General features: G+C 40.8%; 1 protein-coding gene across 1 annotated transcript in view; it reads left to right on the top strand.

The window, feature by feature from the left end:
• The window catches only part of tespa1 (thymocyte expressed, positive selection associated 1), a 100,946-nt gene that overhangs the window by 34,139 nt on the left and 44,972 nt on the right, over window positions 1–21,835 (top strand). Inside the window, exons 4-5 of the mRNA XM_043676970.2 lie at window positions 11,076–11,125; window positions 13,756–13,806. Of these exons, the coding sequence (XP_043532905.1) occupies window positions 11,076–11,125; window positions 13,756–13,806 (101 nt within the window). The remainder of the gene's footprint in view (window positions 1–11,075; window positions 11,126–13,755; window positions 13,807–21,835) is intronic.

Genomic DNA, 21,835 nt, shown 5'->3' on the forward strand with positions numbered 1-21,835 from the left:
AATGCCAGCAAAGCCAAGGAACTCATTACTGACTTTCGGCTGGATGTTACTCATGCCCCTCCACACATTAACAGCACAGAAGTGGAACGAGTGGAGAGTGTTAAGCTCCTGGGAATGGTCATCCACAACAACTTTCTTGGACTCTTCATGTGGACGCAGTGATTACAAAGGTCCAACAACGTCTCTTCTTCCTCAGGCAGCTGAGAAATTTTGGCATGATGGCAAATACCCTTGCCAACCTTTATAGGTGCGCCATCGAGAGCATTCTGTCTGGATGTATCACTACCTGATATGGCAACTGTACCATTTAAGATCGGTGATGGTTACAGAGAGTGGTGAACTCGGCCTGGACAATCACAAAGGCTAACATCCCATCTATAGCATTCATCTACTGGGCCCACTATCAAGGAAAGGCCACTAGCATTCTCAAAGATCCATCCCACCCTGACAATGATTTTTTTGCAACCACTATCATTGGGCCATTCAGCCACTTGAGCTTTTCCACCATTCAGTGGGGTGATGGCTGACCTGTGGCCTAAGGCCATATATTGCTATAATGCTTATCGCCTTTATCTCTTTGATACCTTTGCTTAACAAAAAATTATTAATTTCACTTTTCCACAACTGATCTCTCAATTGGAAGAGCAAAGTCAACATGGATTTAGTAAGGGGAGGTCGTGCCTGACAAACCTGTCGAAGTTCTTTGAAGAGGTGACAAGTAGGTTAGACCGGGGAAACCCAGTGGATGTGGTCTACCTAGACTTCCAAAAGGCCTTTGATAAGGTGCCACACCGGAGGCTGCTGAGCAAGGTGAGGGCCCATGGTGTTCGAGGTGAGCTACTGGTATGGATTGAGGATTGGCTGTCTGACAGAAGGCAGAGAGTTGTGATAAAAGGTTCTTTTTCGGAATGGCAGCCAGTGACAAGCGGTGTCCCGTAGGGTTCAGTGTTGGGGCCGCAGCTGTTCACATTATATATTAATGATCTGGATGAAGGGACTGGGGGCATTCTAGCGAAGTTTGCCGATGATTCAGTTGAATATAGTGAAAAGAAGGCTCGACAATTTACTTAAATATGAACATTTATTGAGTAATAATAGAAGGTGAAAAGGGAAGAAAAACAAAACAATAAGCCTTACACCCTTCTGCCCATCAGGGACCCCTCAATCAACACTGGTCTGCAGACTTAGGTTGTTCCTGGCACCATTTACAATCCCAGTCTAAGGTGAAGTCCAATGACTTGGAACAAAACTTTCTCTCTTATGCAGTGTAACAAACAGCAAGGCACGGAAAACAGCAACAGAAGGCAAAACTACTGGCTAGTACAGAAAACACAGCTTAAGAACAGCAAGCTGAAGCAGCCATCTTTAGACTGGATTCATTCAAGGTCATGCACCTGTCAAGTATCTTCAACAGTTTTAGCCCTTCAGCCCATCCTATATAATCTATTTCCTCATGCAGCTGTTGAACATCATCATTAATTTTAGCCTCCGGCCCATCCTATACAATCCAGCCCAATGATATTTGACAGTGCATGTTGCAATTGCAAATGCAAACGCAAATCAGCGACAGCAACAGCCATGCAAGAATGAAAAATAATAGTGTGTAACCTACGCAGGAGATTAAAACTAAAACAAAAATAACTAGCATTAATATGAATAGGACAACAATATGGTGTATCATCAAACCAGTGGTCACAGTGGCCTTTGGGGGGCAACTTTTATATTTTTTATCCCACCTCCGATGTACGATCAATTTTCTGAATGATTGTAGCATTGTGTGGTAACTACCTCCAAATGCAGAAACCCCCTTTTGAGCTACAGTTTACATGGTATCAAACAATACAGCTCTAATGTTCATCAGGCTTTACCTTCAACTTCTTTCACTTTCAACTTTTATTTTTTCCAGGATTCCCTTAACACAGACTCCTACACCACCTGAGTCTTAGTTAGACTTCTTTTACATACACGAGGTAAAAACAATGACTGCAGATGCTGGAAACCAGATTCTGGATTAGTGGTGCTGGAAGAGCACAGCAGTTCAGGCAGCATCCAAGGAGCTTCGAACCCTGGTTCAACCCCACTTAAAGTACAAAGGTCTGGGTGCCACAATTTCAGAAGGATATGTTGACATTTGAATTTGGTCACATAGTTTTATGAGAATATTGCTTGTACTTCAGCAGTTATGAAGACAAATTAGACTTGTTTCTCTCAAATTTAGAATGTTAAATGATTATCTGATCAAAGTATTCAAGATAATAAAAGGAAAATACAGTTTAGATAAAAATATGTTATTGCCATTGGTTGGGGATTCTACTGCATTTGGAGGTAGTTACCACACAATGCTCTTCCAAGAATTTAGAAACCTCATCCTTAATGATGGATTCTAGAATTTTACCAACAATCGAATTGGTCTATAATTTTCCATCTTTTGCCTTGATCCTTTTTTGAACAAGGGGGTTACAACAGCGATCTTCCAATTATCTGGGACTTTCCCTGACTCTAGTGACTTTTGAAAGATCTCAACCAACGCCTCCGCTATTTCCTCAGCCACCTCCCTCAGAACTCTAGGATGTAACCCATCAGGGCCAGGAGATTTATCAATTTTAAGACCTTTTAGCTTTTCTAGCACTTTCTCTTTTGTAATGGCAACCATACTCAACTCAGCCCCCGACTCCCTTTAATTGTTGGGATATTACTCATGTCTTCCACTGTGAAGACTGACGCAAAGTACTTATTAAGTTCTCCTGCTATTTCCTTATCTCCCATCACTAGGCTTCCAGCATCAATTTGAAGTGGCTCTTGCCTGTCGTTTGTTTCTTATGAATTGAAAGAAACTTTTACTATCATTTCTAATATTACTGGCTAGCCTACCTTCATATTTGATCCTCTCCTTCCTTATTTCTCTCTTTGTTATCCTCTGTTTGTTTTTGTAGCTTTCCCAATCTTCTGATTTCCCAGTGCTCTTGGCCACTTTATAGGATCTCTCTTTTTCTTTGATAGATTTCCTGACTTCCTTTGTCAGCCATGGCTGTCTAATCCCTCCCCGGATAATCTTTCTCTTCTTGGGGATGAACCTCTGTTCAGTGTCCTCAATTTTACCCACAAACTCCTACCATTTTTGCTCTACTGTCTTCCCTGCTAAGCTCTGCTTCCAGTCTATTTTCGTCAGTTCCTCTCTCATGCTCTCATAATTACCTTTAATTAACTTTAACCATTACATTCGATTTTGCCTTCTCTCTTTCAAACTGCAGACTGAACTCTACCATATTATGATTGCTGCTTCCTAAGTGTTCCCTTACTTTAAGACTTTTTATAAAGTCTGGTTCATTACATAGCACTAGGTCCAGAATAGCCTGCTCCCTTGTGGGCTCCATGACAAGCTGTTCCAAAAAGCCATCCTGTAAGCATTCCATGAATTCCCTTTCTTTGGATCCACTGGCAACATTATTTACCCAGTCCACCTGCATATTGAAGTCTCCCATGATCACCGTGACCTTGCCTTTCTGACATGCCTTCTCTATTTCCTGGTACATGTTGCGCCCCTGGTCCTGACCACTGTTAGGAGGTCTGTACATAACTCCCACTATGGTTTTTTTGCCTTTGTGGTTCCTCAATTCCATCCACACAGACTCCACATCATCCGACGCTATGTCATTCAGTGCCATAGATTTAATTTTGTTCTTAACTAACAAGGCAACCCCGCCTCCTCTGCCCACCTCCCTGTCTTTTCAATAAGTTGAAAACCCTTGGATGTTTAACTGCCAGTCCTGACCCCCCCTGTAACCACGTCTCTGTGATGCCTACCACATCATAATCATTCACGATGATCTGTGCCATTAGTTCGTCTGCTTTGTTATGAATGCTACGAGCATTCAGGTAAAGTGCCTTAATGTTAACTTTCTTATCATTAGAGATATTGGAAGTCATAAGATGTCCTAAGTTATCCTTCCTTTTTGCTGCATTCCCAGTCTGTCTCAAGTTTAAATCTGCCTGCACGTATGCTATCCTGCCGCTTATCTTTCCATTTAACTCCATACTCCCTGTCGCTTTCACTTTCCCTTCCCCCCAACTCAGAAGTTTAAAGTCCTACTGACCACCCTATTTATCCTCTTCGCTAGAACATTGGTACCTGATCGGTTCAGGTGGAGACCGTCCCAACAGTACAGATCCCCCCCGGTTCCAAAACTGATGCCAATGCCCCATGAAGTGGAATCCCTCTTTCCCACACCAATCCCTTAGCCACGTGTTTACTTCCCTAATTTTCTTATCTCTATGCCAATCGGCACGTGGTTCGGGCAGTAATCCGGAGATTATGACCCTTGAGGACCTGTACTTCAATTTCCTTCCTAGTGCTCGATAATCCCCAAACAGGTCCTCCACCCTAGCTTTGCCTATGTTGTTAGTCCCAACATGGACCACAACAACTGGATCCTCCCCCTCCTGCTCCAATATCCTTTCAAGCCGGTCAGAGATGTCCAAAACCCTGGCACCGGGTAGGCAACACACCATGCGAGATTCCCGATCCAGTTTGCAAAGGATCCCCCTAATTATAGAATCCCCAATAACAACTACTTGTCTTTTTGCTCCCCCCTCTTGAATGGCCTTCTGCACCATGGTGCCATGGTCAGTTGGCTTATCCTGTCCAGAGCCCTTTTCCTCATCTGTACAGGGAGCAAGAATCTCATACCTGTTGGACAAGGTCAAGGGCTGAGACTCCTGCACTCCTGAACTCAGGTTCCCCCTACCTGCCTCACTTTCAGTCACACTCTGATATCCCTGATCACTAACTGGATGTGAATTACTTAATCTCCCAGGTGTGACTGCCTCCTGAAACAAAGTATCCAGGTAACTCTCCCCCTCCCGGATGCATCTGGATGGGTGTATGAATAGGAAGGGTTTAGAGGGATATGGGCCAAGTGCTACCAAATATAAACGATTAATATTCCCACAGGACTTCCCCATCACTGAAACGCGTTATTGATGAATGGCTTGATGGGTTGAGGGTGCCTCATCCATCACTGTGTTGTGACATTGAATGTCCACAAACACGTTCAGCCCTCAGTGTCTCCAATTTCTAAAAAAAAATCTCCATCCGTTCCACGTCAACCATGTCATACCAGGTTAATTTATACCATATCAGGTTAATAGTGCAGATTCAGAATAAAAAGGGGAGTTGGGCATTAACTCCTGCATGTAATTACATCATCCGTCTCTTCTCCACCTTGAAAGGAGGAAAAGCCCACCCCTTTTGTGTTTCCTAAACTCCTCGCCAACAGAGAGTTGCATTTTCAACATTCTAATGTCCCTTTCACTTGGATATTAATAATGAATCAATCTTATCATCCAGAATGAAAGATTGATTCATTTTAAAATAATGTTTCGAATTTACTCTGGATAGAAAATGAAATTCCAAGCATGACAATTTCTGGAATTAAATTTACCGAAGTCCAAACACAGCATGGAGCCAATTCAAAAAGGTAATTTTTACCAAGCTTTACAAACCAAATTTTTGAATCAACATTTTGCAGATTTTTGCATTACTCAACCACTGATTGTTTCTTAAAAGGACACTCCAACCATACATGTCCAACACTGATACATGAAGATAGTAAGGACTGCAGACAAAAGGTCAAATGTTGACTCTCCTGCTCCTCTAATGCTGCTTGAACTGCCCTGCTTTTTCCAGCTCCAGTGGCCCAGGCTGATACAAACACATAAACACTTAAAATCAACATACATTTCCAAGATGCAAGCTAACTTCAAAGCATCCCCAGGTCTTAGTTCCAGGGAACAGAAACACGCAAATCTTACAAGACGGCATTTAGCAACTAATAAACAAAGGTGCATTCAAACCACACCACAAAGAGTTAACACTTCTCTAAGGTTCAGTGCGCTTGAATGGCACAGAAATCTGGCCTCCGGATTTTTTAGTAGTTTATCCTTTTTCTAGTAATAACTATCCCCCATCCTTTTGGGGGTCCAAATCATCAAAACATTCAGCTACAGACCTGAACCTCGAGCCCTGGAATATGGAAGATCTCCAGGACATCAGATTGCTTTTCCCCTATTTTATAGATTTTCCTGAATTCTATTCTCCTCACCAAAAATGACTTCAATCACAGAATGAATTCAAGTGGTTTCTTTCAGATTTAGAGTCATAGAGATATAGAGATGTACAGCATGGAAACAGACCCTTCAGTCCAACTCATCCATGCCGACCAGATATCCCAACCCAATCTAGTCCCACCTGCCAACACCCAGCCCATATCCCTCCAAACCCTTCCTATTCATATACCCATCCAAATGCCTCTTAAATGTTGCAATTGTACCAGCCTCCACCACATCCTCTGGCAGCTCATTCCATACATGTACCACCCTCGGCGTGAAACGTTGCCCCTTAGGTCTCTTTTATATCTTTCCCCTCTCACCCTAAACCTATGTCCTCTAGTTCTGGACTTTGTCTATTTACCTCATCCATATCCCTCATAATTTTGTAAACCTCTATGAGGTCACCCCTCAGCCTCCAACGCTCCAGGGAAAACAGCCCCAGCCTGTTCAGCCTCTCCCTGTAGCTCAAATCCTCCAACTCTGGCAACCTCCTTGTAAATCTTTTCTGAACCCTTCCAAGTTTCACAACACAGTGGGTCAGGGGCGGCGCAGTGCCTCAGTGGTTAGCACTGCTGCCTCACAGCACCAGGGTCCCAGATTCGATTTCAGCTTCGGGACACTGTCTGTGTTGCACATTCTCCCCATGTCTGCATGGGTTTCCTCCGGGTGCTCCAGTTTCCTCCCACAGTCCAAAAATGTGCAGGTCAGGTAAATAGGCCATGCTAAATTGTCCATAGTGTTGGGGCATTATTCAGAGGGAAATGGGTCTGTGTGGGTTGCTCTTCGGAGGGTCGGTGTGGACTGGTTGGGCCGAAGGGCCTGCTTCCACACTGTAGGGAAACTAAACTAAACAATAAAAGAATCTGATACAGCGTCTTTACGATAGGAAGGAGACCAAAATTCCACGCAATATTCCAAAGTCCTGTACAGCCGCAACATGACCTCCCAACTCCTGTGCTCAATACTCTGACCAATAAAAGAAAGCATACCAAACACCTTCTTCATTATCCTATCTACCTGTGACTCCACTTTCTGAGATGTCGCAAAATTAGTTCTCTCAGAGGCTTGTGAATCTGTGGAATTTACTGCCCCAGAGTGTAGTGGAGACAGAATTAATAAACACTTTCAGAAAAGAAATAGATATGTTTCTGATGTAAAGTGGTATACAGGCATTGGGGTTCAGGCAGAAAAATGGTGTTGAGGCCAAGATAAGAATGGTGCAGTGGGGTTGAATTTCCTACTCCTGCCCCTAATTCCTACGTTCCAATGTTAAGTAGATTACTTTTTTGCTTAAGTTTGCCCTGCTAACGCTACTGTACTATTAATAAACTTGTTAATTCTATTTTTAAGCTATAACCTTGGTGTCTGGTATTGGTTATTCAAAATGTCTCATTTGGAGCCATTGGGGTCAACTTTGACGGTCATTGAGAGTTTCAATTTTACTGTGTTGTGACTCCAGAAATAAGGAGATTGATTTGACTTGGCTATCTGTCTTCCTGCCATAATCTTCAAATCTTCCCTGGACTTGGAGGATTTGTTGGAAAACCTATGAAATGCAAATCTTATGCCCTTGTTCAAGAAAGATCAGAAATATAATTTTGTTACAGAATTTGTAGTCAAATTGATTAGGAAGATTCAGCACAGATTTCCAAAGTAAAAATCTAACTAACTTGATGGAGTTTTTTGAAGAGGTAAGAAAGAGGTCCAATGCTGTTGATGGGGCATTTAAAATTTTTCAGAAGATGATATAGTACCACACAATAGGTGAGCTGCAGGCTATGCTATAAAAGGGACATAGCAACATGTCTACAAAATTGATTGAGTGATAGGCAACAGAGAGTAATGGTTAACAGATGTTTTTCAGACTAGAGTGGAAATTCACAGTTAGTGAAATGCTTCTCCTGAAATGTATTAATGATTGGATAGTGGTGTGCATGGGACAATTCAAAGTTTTCACAAAACATGAAATTTGGAAGAATTTAAATTTTAAGCAATGATGATCCACTTTTCAGTGCAGGTGACTGCTTCCAGATTCTAATTTAACGCTAAACTGATGCCGTTTCCCCTCAGTCATCCTCTGCTGGATGAAATATCAACCGGAACTTTTTTTTACGGCATGGGGATAGACAAAGAATAATGTCCCATCTGCATTCCAGGACAGGGATAGAATAGTGAGAGCTTGAGAAGGAGTCCTTCATGGTAACCTCAGCTAATGTGGGAGTTTACCCCTGCTGTTGGAAGTACTCTGCATCACAAACCGGCTGTCCAGCCAACTGAGCTAACTAACATCCACAAAGGGACACCCATAAGCGATGGGTGAGGTCCTCAATGAATATTTCTCTTCTGTATTTAACATGGAAAAATAAGGTTTGAATAGGAGTAGTCAGCATGGCTTTGTGCCTGGGAGGTTGATGAGGGCATGTGGTAGACATAGTCGATATGGATTTCAGTAAGGCCTTTGATAATGTTCCACATGGTAGGCTGCTCTGCAAGGTTAGGTCACATGGAATGCACGGAGAGCTGGCAAATTGGATACACAATTGGCTTGGTGGTAAGAGTGGAAGGATGCTTGTCAGACTGGAGGTCTGTGACTAATGGTATGCCTCAGGAGTCGGTGCAGGGCCCATTGCCGTTTGTTATTAGATTAGATTCCTTACAGTGTGGAAATAGGCCTTTTGGCCCAACCAGTGTGCAACCCTCCAAAAAGTAAGCCACCCAGACCCATTTCCCTCTAACTCATGCATCTAACATTACGGGCAATTTAGCATGGCCAATTCACCTGGCCTGCATATCTTTGGACTGTGGGAGGAAACTGAAGTAACGTGAGGAAACGCAGGCACGGGGAGAATGTGCAAACTCCACACAGACAGTCACCCAAGCCTTGTTGTGTGGTGTCTATTCATCTGTTGCCGTAGCCTCTGCTCAATCTCACCAATGTACCAGGCCTCAGGACATCCTTACCTGCACATATAAGATAGACAACGTTCGCCGAGATACATGAGTATCACTAGCCCAGTACATCACCTCACACTTTTCTGCATTAAACTCCATTTGCCACCTCTCAGCCCAGCTTTGCAGTTTGTCTATGTCCCTCTGTAACCTATAACATCCTTCAGCATTATCCACAACTCCACCGACTTTAGTGTCATCCGCAAAATTACTAACCAATCCTTCTATGCCCTCACCTAGGTCAATTATAAAAAATGACAAACAGCACTGGTCCCAAAATGTATCCTTGCGGTACACCACTAGTAACTGAACTCCATGATGAACATTTCCCATCAACCACCACCCTCTGTCTTCTTTCAGCTAGTCAATTTCTGATCCAAACTGCTAAATCACCCTCAATCCCATGCCTCCGTATTTTGTGCAATCCCCTATTGTGGGGAACCTTATCAAACGCATTACTGAAATCCATACACACCACATCAACCGCTTACCCTCATTTACCTGTTTGGTCACCATCTCAAAAACCTTAGTAAGGTTGGTGAGGCATGATATACTCTTCACAAAACCATGTTGACTATCCCTAATCAAATTATTCCTCTCTAGATGATTATAATTCTTATCTCTTATAACCTTTTCCAACAGTTGACCCACAACTGAAGTAAGGCTCACTGGTCTTTAATTACCAGGGTTGTCTCTACTCCCCTTCTTGAACTTTTGATATCCTCCAGTCTTCCAGCACTATTCTTGTAGATAACAACGACATAAAGATCAAAGCCAAAGACTCTGCAATCTCCTTCCTGGCTTTCCAGAGAATTTTAGGATAAATCCCATCCGGCCCAGGGGACTTATCCATGTTCACACTATCCAGAATTGCTAACACTTCCTCCTTGTGAACCTCAATCCCAGCTGGTCTAGTAGGCTATATCCTTGTATTCTCCTCAACAATATTGTTTTTTTCCAGTGTGAATACTGATGAAAAATGTTCCATTAGCACCTCCCCTATCTCCTCGGACTCTATGCACAACTTCCCATGACTATCCTTGATTGCCCCTAATTTTTCTCTCATCATTCTTTTATTCCTGATATATCTATGTTAAAAATCACACAACACCATGTTTTTGTGTGATTTTTAACTTTGTACACCCCAGTCCAACACCGGCATCTCCAAATCATGATATATCTATGGAGAGCCTTAGGGTTTTCCATGATCCTATTTGCGAACAACTTCTCATGTCCCCTCCTGGCTCTTCTTAGCTCTCTCTTTATGTCTTTCCGGGCTAAGTTGAAACTCTCAAGCGCCCTAACTGAGTCTTCATGTCTCATCCTAACATCAGCCTTGTTCTTCCTCTTGACAAGAGATTCAACTTCTTTAGTAAACCACGGCTCCCTCGCTCAACCACTTCCTCCCAGTCTGACAGGTTCATACTTATCAAGGACACGCAGTGGCTGTTCCTTAAATAAGCTCCACATTTCAATTGCGGCCACATCCTGCAGTTTCCTTTCCCATCCCATGCATCCTAAATCTTGCCTAATCGCATCATAATTGACTTTCCCCCAGCAATAACTGTTGCCCTGTGCTATATCTCTTTCCTGAGCATTCTGAATCATTAATCTTGTTTAATTAGCCATAGTTGCTGATTGCCCTGCAAAGTATTTTCAGCATTTCTGTCTTTCTTTTAAATTTTCAGCATTTGCAATGTTTTGATTTTGGATTCATTTCAAATTTCCACTTTGTGTTCCATTGCTAATTTTATATTATGCAATTTTGTATTTTGCTAACAGAGATTACATCCCTTACATCTAGTTACATCTACATCTCAAGGTCAACTCCTTTTGAAAGTTTATTAACTTATTTAAATATTAAACATTGGTTGAATGGCCTCCTCGTTACATAATGACTCGAATGACTTCTTTGCTTTTGGCAATCTGTGCTGCTTTTGATTTATTAAGCATATTTTATCAAACAACAATTCGTTTTATCTAAGATCAAATATGACTTGCATCACTTTTTTTAACAGATCCCGTCAAGGAAGCCTCCAGGAGGAGAGCAACCCCCCTGGACTAAAAGGTACAATTTATCACATATGGGATAATCCATATGGATGAAATTTTCCTTTTTGGAGGGTAACTATAGGTACAGGTATGTCAGCAGTCAACTAAATTGCTGGTCCCATTGCTGGGGAAACTCAACATATTATACACTAATCACTTGGTTAAGACTTGACTGGTAAGCTTAAATGAGCTTCTTGGCAAATCGCGGACCTTGTCAATGGTGTCTTGTCTAACCAGAAACTGCTGGCCAGTTAATGAGAGGGAGATTCTGTGGCCTAAGGATTCTTGGTCCATTCCTACTCTTCAAGGGATCAAATGGCAAGAAGGTCAGCCTTTTCATTTTCATTCTTACAAGCTGGGAGTCATAAGAGGGTCATATAGAGTATAAACTCACAGATACTGATTCCCTGTTTTTAAAAACAAAGAATTGTGAATGCTGGAGATCTGAAGAAAGTAGAAATTGCTGGAGAAACTCAGCAGGTCTGGCAGCATCTGTGGAGAGAAAGCAGAGTAAACATTTTGGATCCAGTAATCTTTCTTTAGAACTCCCTCTTTCTTTCACAAATTTGTGATTTTGGTAATGTGCTTTTCATTCAAATCAAAGATTGCCACTACTATATTTGTGACATAAGCAACTTCCTCGCTCCTGTGGGAGCATGTAATGAATTGTGTAATGCAGCTGAAAGATTTTTTTAAATGGTGGTGGATATTTATCAGAGATGGATTTCCGACCACAACCTGTTCCATCTCCTAAACTGCATGTATCTATCTCCATAACATTACCTTATTTTGTTCTTGCATCAGATTGTCACCTGTAGAATATCTTTATTATCTCAAAACATGACTTCAATTCTAAATGCAAGTTAATTAAAACACTGCTGTCCATGGTGTAGCTCTCACCAAAGCTAGTTCACTCAGCAGCATTCTGCTCAATAATGGACATTGGTTCTCTTTCTGGAAACCCCTAAATTCTAAAACTCTTATATTAGTTTTCTAATCCTTCCAATAACTTATCTATTTCTGCTTCTAAAATCACAGTCATCCTTACAACCCTTCAAAAACATTGTGCTTCTCTAACTCTAACATGTGACTTATAGAGTCATAGAGACATACATCATGGAAACAAGCTCTACACTCTAACTTCCCCATGCCAACCAGTTATCCTAAACTGAACTAGTCCCAGTTGCCTGCATTTGGCCCATATCCCTCTAAACCTTTCCAATTCATGTAATTGTCCAAATGTCTTTTAAATGTTGTACAGATATCCCCCACTTTTCGAATATTCACTTTACGCCACTTTGTTTTTATGAAAGACCTACATTAGTACCTGTTCTTGCAAATCCAGGAAGGGTTTTCGCTTTTATGAAAAATGAACCTTTCCCATATAAATCATGCATCTTCGCTTTATGCTATTTTCAGCTGGGAACACTCTACTTTTGGATAGTAGGGATCAATCCTTTGCTCTGGAATTGCCTTCCCAAACATCCTAACTTTCTGTCTCTCCAACTTTCTATCTCACCACTTTCCTTTCTCTTAACCTTATCTATTTAAAGTGATAGAGTCACAGAGATATACAGCATGGAAAATGTGCCTTCAATCCAGTTTGTCCATGCCGACCAGATATACTAAATATATCTAGTCACATTTCCCAGCATTTGGCCCAAATCCCTCTCAACCCTTCCTATTGATATATCCATCTAGATGCCTTTTTAAATGTTGTAATTTACCAGCCTCCACCACTTCCTCTGGCAGCTCATTCCATTCATGCACCACCCTCTGCATGAAAAAGTTGCCACTTAGGTCTCTTTTGAATCTTTTTCCGCTCACCTTAAATGTATGCCTTCTAGTTTTGGACTCCTCCACCTGAAGGAAAAGACCTTGTCTATTTGCCTTACCATGCCCCTATAAAGTCACCCCTCAGCCTCCGACACTACAGGGAAAATAGCCCCAGTGTATTCAGCTTCTCCTTATAGCTCAAACCTTCCTAGCAATATCTTTGTGACTCTTTCCTGCATCCTTTTAAGTTTCACAAGATTCTTCCTATAGTAGGGAGACCAGAATTGCATGCAGTATTCCAATAGATGAGATTGTGGTCTAATCAATGTGCTGTCCAACTGCAACATTTTCTCCAACCCTCCACTTCTCAATCGCTCTTCCCTCCCTAATGACGCTTGAAGTTTTGGTTGTCTGTCCTAATATCTCCTTTCTATTGCTTGTGTAAAACCCGGATGAATTCCACGTTTGACTCTGGATGAGCTCTTGGAAAGCACTCACAAAATATTACCACATGAAATGTGTTTTGTAAAAGAAAACAGTTGCTGCCTAAACAAAACCCGCAGTTGCTGGAAATCAGAAATAAGAATGGAAGTTGCTTGAAATTGCTTGAAAAGCTCAGCAGGTCTGGAGCATCTGTGGAGAGAAAGCCGAATTAATGTTTGGGTCTGAATTAATGTTTCTGATAAAAGGTTCAGAATGTTCTGAAGAAGGGTCACTGGACCCATAACGTTAATTGCGCTTTCTTTCCACAGATGTTTCAGACCGGCTGAGTTTTTCCAGTAATTTATGTTTTTAGTTTTGAAAGTTGCTATTGTGCTTTTGAGGGCTGTCACTGACTTTGTTGAAAGTCTGTCTCTGGTTTGCCTACAGGGCTGAATGCTAAGAACAGTTTTGAGGATGATTTGAGTCTGGGAGCCGAGGGTGAGTGGTATTTTCTTTGTCCTGAAAATATTGCTGTATCAAATGATCAGGGCTTCCAACCCTTTTCGTTGTTTATTGGTAAACTTACTAACCTCAGCATCTTTTTCATTTTAAGTTAAGTCAATTCCATACTCACAAACACTATACTTCTAAGCTCCATCATTCTTTAAAAACACTGAAAATTTGCTCTTTCTGAAAAGTTGTTGCTTTGTCATTTCTGATCCATTACCTGAATTTTCCTTTTTTACTTCACCCAATCACCTTCTTAAATTTATTTTTTTTGCAACTTCAGATTGTTTCTACGACTGCTGTTACAAGTGCACAATATACATTTCTTAAAACTGCCAAATATCACACCTGTGGCAATTACTTATTATCCTACATCTGTGCCTTTTTACACATTGTAACTATTTCATATACCGGATTAACGAATGTTCTATTAATATAAAGATGCTTCAATTGGGACGATCCTGCTTTTCATAATAATGGGTTGAACTCAAATCAACAATTCTTAATGTTTTGAAGGAATGCAGAAATATATTCAGACGTGGCAAATCCATATAGTTTATCCACCTTTATGTATTGTTTCCAGTTCTGCAATTTTCCACAGCAGTTCAAAGTCAAGACAAATCATTGAACTGCACATTGTGTGTCTGGGTCTGCTGGCCTCTGCCATCTAGAACATAGAACATAGAACAATACAGCGCAGAACTAGCCCTTCAGCCCTTGATGTTGCGCTGACCTGTGAACTATTCTCAGCTCGTCCCTCTTCACTATCCCAAAATCATCCATGTGCTTATCTAAGGATTGTTTAAGTCTCCCTAATGTGGCTGAGTTGACTACATTAGCAGGTAGGGCTAATGTAGTCAACTCATGACTAATGAGTAATCTCTTGATTAATCACCTACTAATCTCTTGATTAGTATATTGAAAGAGTCTCTCATTATGAATATGTCAGATTTTCGGAATTTGTTTAGGTTCAGTTCCAAGGTTTCATGGAATTTTGGGTGGCAAGGTCTGTGTGATTTTTGAAAAATGTAAATTACAAATGGGTTTGATGCAGGACCTATTTCACAGTTTCAAATCATGGCTTATTTTAAGTTGAAACTTTCTTGTTGAAGGATTGATTGGAGGACTTAGCCCCTAAGAGTTCTGATTCCTCAGTAACTGCTTCTCCTGTATCAATGAACACGAGCACTCTGTTTCATTTTAAGTAAAATCAGTACCATACTCAAACACGTAACTACTGAATAAAACCTGAAAGAACTGTGGATGCTGTAAATCAGAAACAAAAACAGAAATTGCTGGAAAAGCTCAGCAGGTCTGGAAACATCTGTGGAGAGAAATCAAAGTTAACGTTTTGGATCCAGTGACCCTTTCTCAGAACTGGTGTTAGCTAGAAAAAAGTTGACTTTCATGCCGAAGATAAGATGTGGGGGAGGGAGATAAGGAGTAAATGGTGATAGATCGCAGAGAGTGAGAGATATAGGAGCATAATGAGACCATTCAGCTCGCTGATTCTTGATTATAGCTGAGATGTTTCTCAAGCCCATTCTCCTTCCTTCAACCTATAACTCTTTATCCACTTACTAATGAAGAATCTATCTATCCCCATTTTAAATATACTGAAAGGCTTAACTTCCACAGCCTTCTGCAGCAATCAGTTCTACAAATTGACACCTTTCTTGCTGAAGAAATTCCTCCTCATATCAGTTCTAAAGAGTCGTCTCTTCACTCTGAGGCTGTGCCCTGGGTCCTGTTCTCTCCTATTAGTGGAAATATCTCCATATCCATTTGATCCAGGCCTCTCAGTGTTCTGTAAATTTCAGTGAGATTCATCCTCATCCTTCTAAACTCCATTGAGTACAGAGTCAGAATCTTCATATGACAAGCCCTCAGCCCCGAGATCATCCTTTTAAATATTTTCTGGATCCCTTTGAATGCCAGTACACCTTCCTTAGATTTGGGGCCCAAACCTGTTCACAGTATTCTAAATGCTGTCTGACCAGAGCTTTATACAGCCTCAGCAGTTCATCTCTGCTCTTGTATTCTAGCCCTCTTGAAATGAATGCCCACTGAGGTTGTATGTTAATCTTAAGAGAATCCTGAAGTAGGTGTCCCAAGGCCCTTTGTGCTTCAGATTCCCAAAGCCTTTTCCTGCTTAAAAAATAGTCTATGGATCTAATCTTCCTTCCAAAGTGCATGAGCTCACACTTTCCCACATTATATTCCAACTATCACTTCTTTGTCCACTCTCCAAGTAGACTCACCAATTTTAAGGGCATTTAAAAGGTCATTGGATAGACATATGGACAATAATGGAATAGTGTAATTAGATTGGCTTCAGATTTGTTTCACAGGTTGGCACAACACGGAGGGCCAAAGGGCCTGTACTGCACTGTAATGTTCTATGTTCTGTATTCTATAGCGCCCCCACTCCCTCAACACTTCACATCCTTCCACCTATCTTTGTGATCTGCAAACCTAGCAACAATATCCTCAGTTATCATCTATCAGGGTTGTGTCAGAGGTTGGCCAAACAAAGACTTGACTGTGAAAATGTATTTTAAACATGGACAGTTTTTTAAACTAATTGATGACTAGTCATTCCAGCTTCACGTTGTGGCATCAACCATGTCAAGCTGCACACTTGGGCATAACCAATTGCTCACTTTTTAAAATTCAGTCATGGGACATTTGTTGCAATGACTAGGCCAGCAATTATTGAGAAGGCAGTAGTGAGCTGCTTTCTTGAACCACTGCAATCTCTGGACTATTAGTAGTCCCACAATTCCACTAGGGACAGAATCCCAGATTGTTCACCCAATGACGCTGAAGATTTGGCAATATATTTCCAACCGAGGATTGTGAATAGGATGGAAGGGAACTTGCAAATAATGGTGATCCCATGCACCTGCTTTGATTGTCCTTCAACATGGAAAAGGTCATGGGCTTGGAATCTGCAGTATAAAAAACTTTGTGAACTTTTGCAGTGTATCTTATGGATGGTACATGCTGCTGCTGCAGTTGAGCTTTGGTGGTGGAGGGAGAGGGTGTTGGTGGATGTGGTATCAATCAAATGATGATCAAGAATAGATTAACAAGATACTAATGGGCCAGGTTGGATTTGTCCTGCGTTTTTGTTACAGAACTGGCAATTTTCCATTTTGTTGAGTGTTGTAGCAGTACTGGAACAGCTTGGCAAGGGATGCAGTATGTTCTGGAGCACAAGACTTCAGTACTATTGCCAGAGTTTTGGCAGGACCCACAGCCTTTGCAATATCCAGTGTCTGTAACTGTTTCTTTGTCCTGGATTGTGGCAAGATGGCAATTGCTTGGCATTTGTGAGATGCAAACATTACTTACCAATTTTCAACCTCAGCTTGGCTATTGTCTAGGTCTTGGTGCATTTGGAAATCGACTCTTTCAGTATTAGGGCAATAGGGTGGCTCAGTGGTTAACACTACTACCTCACAGTGCCAGAGATCTGGGTTCAATTCCACAGTCAGGTGACTGTATGGGGTTTTCACATTCTGCCCATGTCTGTGTGAGTTTCCTCCAAGAATGTGCAGGTTAGGTGAATTGGCCATTCTAAATTACTCGCAATGTCCAGGGATGTGCAGTTAAGTGGGTTAGCCATGGGAAATACAAGGTTGCAAGGATGGCATGGTGGCTCAATGGTTAGCACTGCTGCTCACAGTGCCAGGGACATGGGTTCAATTCCAGCCTCAGGTGGCTGTGTTTGCACATTCTCCCCATGTCGGCGTGGGGATGCTCTGGTTTTCTCCCACAATGCAAAGATATGTAGGTTAGGTGCAATAGTCAGGGGTAAATATAGAAAGGGTTACTTGGTGCGTTACTCTTTGAAGGGTCTGTGTAGAGATGTTGTGCTGAAAGGCCTGTTTCCACACTGTAGGGATTCTAAATTCTAATTAGATAGGCTAGGGACCTGAGTCTGGAGGGGATGACCTTTGGAGGGTTGGTGCTGAATTGATGGGCTGAATGACCTGCATGTTGCTGAACACTGTGCAATCATCAGTGAACATACACAGTCCTGACATATGATGGAAAGAATATCATTGATGAAACTATTGAAAACATTACTAATTAGATTAGATCACTTACAGCGTGGAAACAGGCCCTTCAGCCCAACAAGTCCATACCGACCCGCCACCCACCCACCTAACACTACACCTAACACTACGGGCAATTTAGCATGGCCAATTCACCTAACCTGCACATTTTTGGACTGTGGGAGGAAACCGGAGCACCCGGAGGAAACCCATGCGGACTCGGGAAGAATGTGCAAACTCCACACAGTCAGTCGTCTGCAGTGGGAATTGAACCCGGGTCTCTGGCACTGTGAGGCAGCAGTGCTAACCACTGTGCCACTGTGCCGCCCATTTTTTTTCCACTGTTGCATACACTTTATTTTACAATAATCCATATAATTAATCACTGCAGTATTCAAGTTTGATGATGGAATTTACACTAAGATTTGGAAATATTCAGAAAAGTTTAAAATACAGTTCAATAGCTTTCTGCTGAAGGTAAATGACAGATTTAACAAACAGCCTGATTTATTAACAGAATATCAAAGTGCATTAAACAGAATCCTGGAGAAAACAAGATTGATTTGACATGCATTAACAGAATTGAAGGGTCAAAATCTAAAACTTCATACAAAAAAAAGGTGTGATTTAAAGAAAAAAACAACAGGATTATTGCAATGCTTTGGGAATTCAGAGCAAATGATTTCTCCCCCCACCCCCACAGTGGAATTCAAAAGAAAAATGTAAGAACAAGACACTTTCAGGAACCAAAGAGAAAATAGGCAATACATATAAGTTGTTCTGTTATACAAAAGTCAAAAGATTATTGAAAATAGTAGTGCAAGATTTCACAATAAATATTTTCCAGAAAATGTAAACTAATATTTATCTTTTAATATACAATGGAAAAACCAATGTAAAAAGATACTTTCAATGCTGAACACAAATTAGACATTCAGTAAAACATAATAGGCTACAATATGCAACCACTATTTAAAAAACCAACTGTTATAGAGCTTATCAAGATCAAAAACCAAGATGGATTTCAATTTTTAAAATGGCAAATTTACTTTAATGCAAAAACTTGGGAAGCAAGTGTGTGGCTAGTACAAAGTAATAAACAAAAAAACTTGACTAAAGCTCAGAACAAAAATATTAGTTACACTAGTGAATAAAAGTAGCACTTCAGCAGTCAACGACATTTTTATGTGCAGCCTAATCTGGCTGAATGCATAAACAACATTAATCTAACTGAGTGACAGCCTTTGATCATTCAAAGTCCAAGTGTTAACTGCCAAGAAGAAATGACTTCAAAAACATTTAAACAAAGTCACTTATTAAAAAACAGTTTACTTAGAACCTCAAGACAAATGTTAACCATATCACCCATCAGTTAAAACATTAAACTGTTAATCAAGGGAAGAATTTTCTAAATGGACTATTAAAGCCACATTAGTAATTTGCATCATTATATAATGTTAATGTGAAGTTAGGCAAGAGTGCAGCACTTTAAAAGACTTCTGTATTTTGATTTATTACTCACTGGTTCAAGACAAAAAAAACGTTTGGTGTCAAAATTGATCAGAACTCATTCTCTCCCTTAGTATTCCATTAATATAACTTTAATTAAACAAATTTAAAAGCAGAAAAAATGGCCTTTAACCCATATTTACTAGTACAAGGTCAAGATGATGTTGAGCATTATTTTAACAGGTACACAAGGAATCAAATGCACAACTCAAAATGCAAAATATATCTATAGGTGATAACTTAGGTTTATTCCTTAACCCAAAGTATGCAATAATACTGTTTGACTTTTGTCTGAACAAATTTAACGTCACCTTATGTGCACATTTATCAATAAAGATTAGTTTTAAATATTTAATTTCAACTGACCATTTTGGATTACGTGAAAACAATATAAAACTTACCATAAATCACTAATATTTATACTGCAATTTAATTAAAACATTGTACCAGTCACTGAAATTGAGTTTTATCAGTTTACAATGTTAGAGATTTGCCTTTTGGTAGAAGTTTCTCCATGGTAATATGGCTTCACATCAGTTGATTTCTTTCCCACCCTAACCCAATTGAGAATAATTACTCAACATAAGCAAAGCATAGCATTAATTTTGATCCTGCACAAATCTGAATGCCCAGTCGCAAGTTTTATTTTCATTTCCATTGAGATTCAAAGGACCTGATCCCACTTCGAACAAAAGGTAATTTCACTTGTCATCATATTGCCAGTAAGTCAGGAGAAAAAATACACATTTGCAAAGTTGATTTCACTGTTCAACTGATGACTTCCTGAGTTGTGTGATTTCACTTTGTGCAAATTCCATTGATTAGGCTCAATTTTCATTGTGCAGCCAGAAACTCTTGAGAAACCTTGAGAAACTCTTCCAAGATGCCCTGGAGCTAAGCCGACTGACATCTAACAATTATAAACATTTTCTTTTGCTTTAGGTTTGGATCTAACAAACAGACCAGTACCCTCCACCGCCAAACCCCCCACCGCCCCCCCAATTTCTATTTATTCCAGATTTGCTTCTTGATGCTGCACTCAGTCAAATGCAGCCTTGATGTGAAATTCTGCTGTTTGTTTATGTTTGAACCAAGGCTGTAATGAGGTCAGGAGAGGCCCTGGCAGATTTCAAAGTGGCCATCTGTGAGGAGGTTATTGCTAAAGAGGTACTACTTGATGATAGAACATAGAACATTAAACATTACAGCGCAGTACAGGCCGTTCGGCCCTCGATGTTGCGCCGACCTGTGAAACCAATCTGAAGCCTATCTATCCTACACTATTCCATTTTCATTCATATTTTTATTCAATGACCATTTAAATGCCCTTAAAGTTGGTGAATCTACTACTGTTGCAAGCAGGCCATTTCACGCCCCTACTACTCTCTGAGTGAAGAAACTAACTCTGAAATCTGTCCTATATCTATCATCCCTCAATTTAAAGCTATGTCCCCTTGTGCTAGCCATCAGCATCCAAGGAAAAAGGCTCTAACTGTCCACCCTAAAAAAACTCCTCTCAACCTTCTTCTGTCTTAGAAAAACAGCCTCAAGTCCCTCAGACCTTTCTCGTAAGACCTTCTCCATACCAGGCAATATCCTGGTAAATCTCCTCTGAACCCTTTCCAGAGCTTCCACATACTTCCTATGGTGACTAGAACTGTCCATAAACTGTATGCAATTGCACTGATGATGGCACCTTCTATCACTTTACTGATGATCAAGAATAGACTAGGAGTAGTAATTGGCCAAGCTGAATTTGTCTTGGTTTTTGTACAGGACAGGCAATTCTCTATCTTATTGTGGTAGCAGTGGTGGAAGTTTGGCTGGGGGTGCAGCAAGTTTTGGAGCACAAGAATATTGCCAAGGCCTTTTTGGTATCTAGTGTCTCCAATTAAATTGACTAATAATTGGTATCCGTGATGCTGGGACCTCTGGAGGAGGCTGAGATGGATCATCCAATCACCATTTTTGGCTAAAGAATATTACAAATGCTTCAGCCCTATGTTTTGCATTGACATGCTGGGCTCTTCCACCATTATGGATGTGGAGATGTGTGGACCCTCTTCCTCCAATAAGTTATTTAATTGTCCACAATGTTCATGATACAATATAGCAGAACCACAGAGCATAGAACTGATTTGTTGGTTGTGGAATTGCTTAACTCTGTCACTTTCCGCTTTTGCTGTTTAACATGCCTGTATTACAGGCCTTCCAACAGTGAGCGCGAGGTAAAAGAACAAATAGGTAAACAGATTATGGAAAGATGTAGAGGCAATAGGGTAGTGGTGATGAGAGATTTTAATTTTCCCAACATTAACTGGGATACACTTAGCATCTGGATGGATAGAATTTGTAAGAAGCAACCAGGAGAGTCTTCTAGAGCAGTATGTCAATAGTCCAATGAGGGAAGGGGCCATATTGGACCGGTACGGGGGAACGATCCAGGA

This window comes from Chiloscyllium plagiosum, unplaced genomic scaffold (assembly GCF_037043375.1).
Source record: "Chiloscyllium plagiosum isolate Xiang-an unplaced genomic scaffold, Cpla_swu_hap1 HiC_scaffold_29, whole genome shotgun sequence".
Lineage (NCBI taxonomy): Eukaryota > Metazoa > Chordata > Chondrichthyes > Orectolobiformes > Hemiscylliidae > Chiloscyllium > Chiloscyllium plagiosum.